Source organism: Oxyura jamaicensis, unplaced genomic scaffold (assembly GCF_011077185.1).
Source record: "Oxyura jamaicensis isolate SHBP4307 breed ruddy duck unplaced genomic scaffold, BPBGC_Ojam_1.0 oxyUn_random_OJ71989, whole genome shotgun sequence".
Taxonomy (NCBI): domain Eukaryota; kingdom Metazoa; phylum Chordata; class Aves; order Anseriformes; family Anatidae; genus Oxyura; species Oxyura jamaicensis.
In genome coordinates this window covers 15,915-17,178 of record NW_023310795.1, presented here as the reverse complement: position 1 = coordinate 17,178, position 1,264 = coordinate 15,915, and the positions used below count along the sequence as shown (strand labels likewise).

General features: G+C 59.2%; 1 protein-coding gene across 2 annotated transcripts in view; it reads right to left on the bottom strand.

Moving 5' to 3' along the window:
* Positions 1 to 136: 136 nt before the first annotated feature.
* Positions 137 to 1,264, bottom strand: part of WDR74 (WD repeat domain 74) — a 2,585-nt gene continuing 1,457 nt past the window's right edge. Inside the window, exons 8-11 of one of the 2 annotated variants that reach the window (XM_035314327.1) lie at positions 1,111 to 1,166; positions 557 to 699; positions 428 to 484; positions 137 to 325 (exon numbers count right to left, since the gene is read on the bottom strand). In XM_035314327.1, the coding sequence (XP_035170218.1) occupies positions 173 to 325; positions 428 to 484; positions 557 to 699; positions 1,111 to 1,166 (409 nt within the window). In that variant the 3' untranslated portion in view covers positions 137 to 172. The remainder of the gene's footprint in view (positions 326 to 427; positions 485 to 556; positions 700 to 1,110; positions 1,167 to 1,264) is intronic. The other variant, XM_035314328.1, reaches the window with a different exon arrangement.

Genomic DNA, 1,264 nt, shown 5'->3' with positions numbered 1-1,264 from the left:
CGCCCCCCCCCCCCCCCCCCCCAAAAAAAAAAGATAGAAGCAGCGCCGTGCGGCAAGCGTGTCTTGATCTGCTGCACAGCAGCAAGCCCGCAGCTGGGAGGGGGGGGAGAGCAGTCCCTCCTCTCCCCTCAACGAGGGGGCGCAGTCCAGTTTGGGGTCAGTTTTTGGGGGGTCACGGCCCAGAGCTCTTCCGCTTCTTGGCGCTTTTGCCCCGGCCAGCCACGGGGTCCAGCGGCTGCATGGGGATGGTCTCCATCGAATCCCAGAGCACATCGCCCTCCTCTTCCTCCTTCACCTCAGCCGGTGCAGCCGGTGCTTCCTGGGCCTGTCGGGGGGGGGGGGAGGTGCGGGGGGGAGTGGAAACAGGAATTGTATGAGCAGGGAAAAAGGAAACCCGCACCCCAAAGGCAGCCCCAAAGGCTCTCACCTCCCAGTCCTGGTGGCTGCTCAGCAGCAAGCAGTTCAGGCGGGATTTCAGATAAACCTGGAGGGACAACACAGCTCAGAAGGGGATGGGGGGGGGGTACAGGGGGGTTCCAGGGAGCCCCCACCTCACCTTGTGGCGCAACTGCTTGTCATCCAGGTCATGGACACGAAGGAAACGGTCGAGGCCGCAGGAGGCCACGAGGGGGAGGGAGGGGTGGCACTGCAGCCCCCGCACGCTGCCTGCGAACCCCTTCAGGCACTTCAGCAACCGCCCTGGGGGACAAGAACAGTTGGGGGGAGGGAGCTGAGAAAATCATCGAGGGTCACAAACTCGTTATTACCACGCCATCTACGCCCCATTTTATTTGACCAACCACTAATTTCCCCTTTTCTTTTAATTTCTCTCATGACTACAGAACCTGTAATTTTTGTTTTTACTGATTTCATCCAATTTTTCTTAACTATCCTCATTTTGGACAGCAGGACCATCCTCTTATCTGCCTAACATCCTCCCTGCCGCTCTGCCCGCACAATTGCTTTCAAGTATGCAAAGCAAATAAAATTTTCTGCTGCAAAACCATATTTTGCTGCAAAAACACAAGTTTTTTTTCTTAAAAGGAGAGCAGCTGGGGGGGGGGGGGGGGCAGCTCCATTGCCTCCACCCCCGAGATGCCTGAAGCTCACCTTGGCGCAGGTCGATCACAGCCACCTCCCCACGGGCGCTGCCCACCACGACGGAGCTGGGGGGGAGTAAAAGGAGAGAAGAATTCGACTCCTTCACCCCGAGGTCACCCCCAGCGCGTGTGTGTGTCCCCCCCCCCCCCCCCCCCCCCCCGGG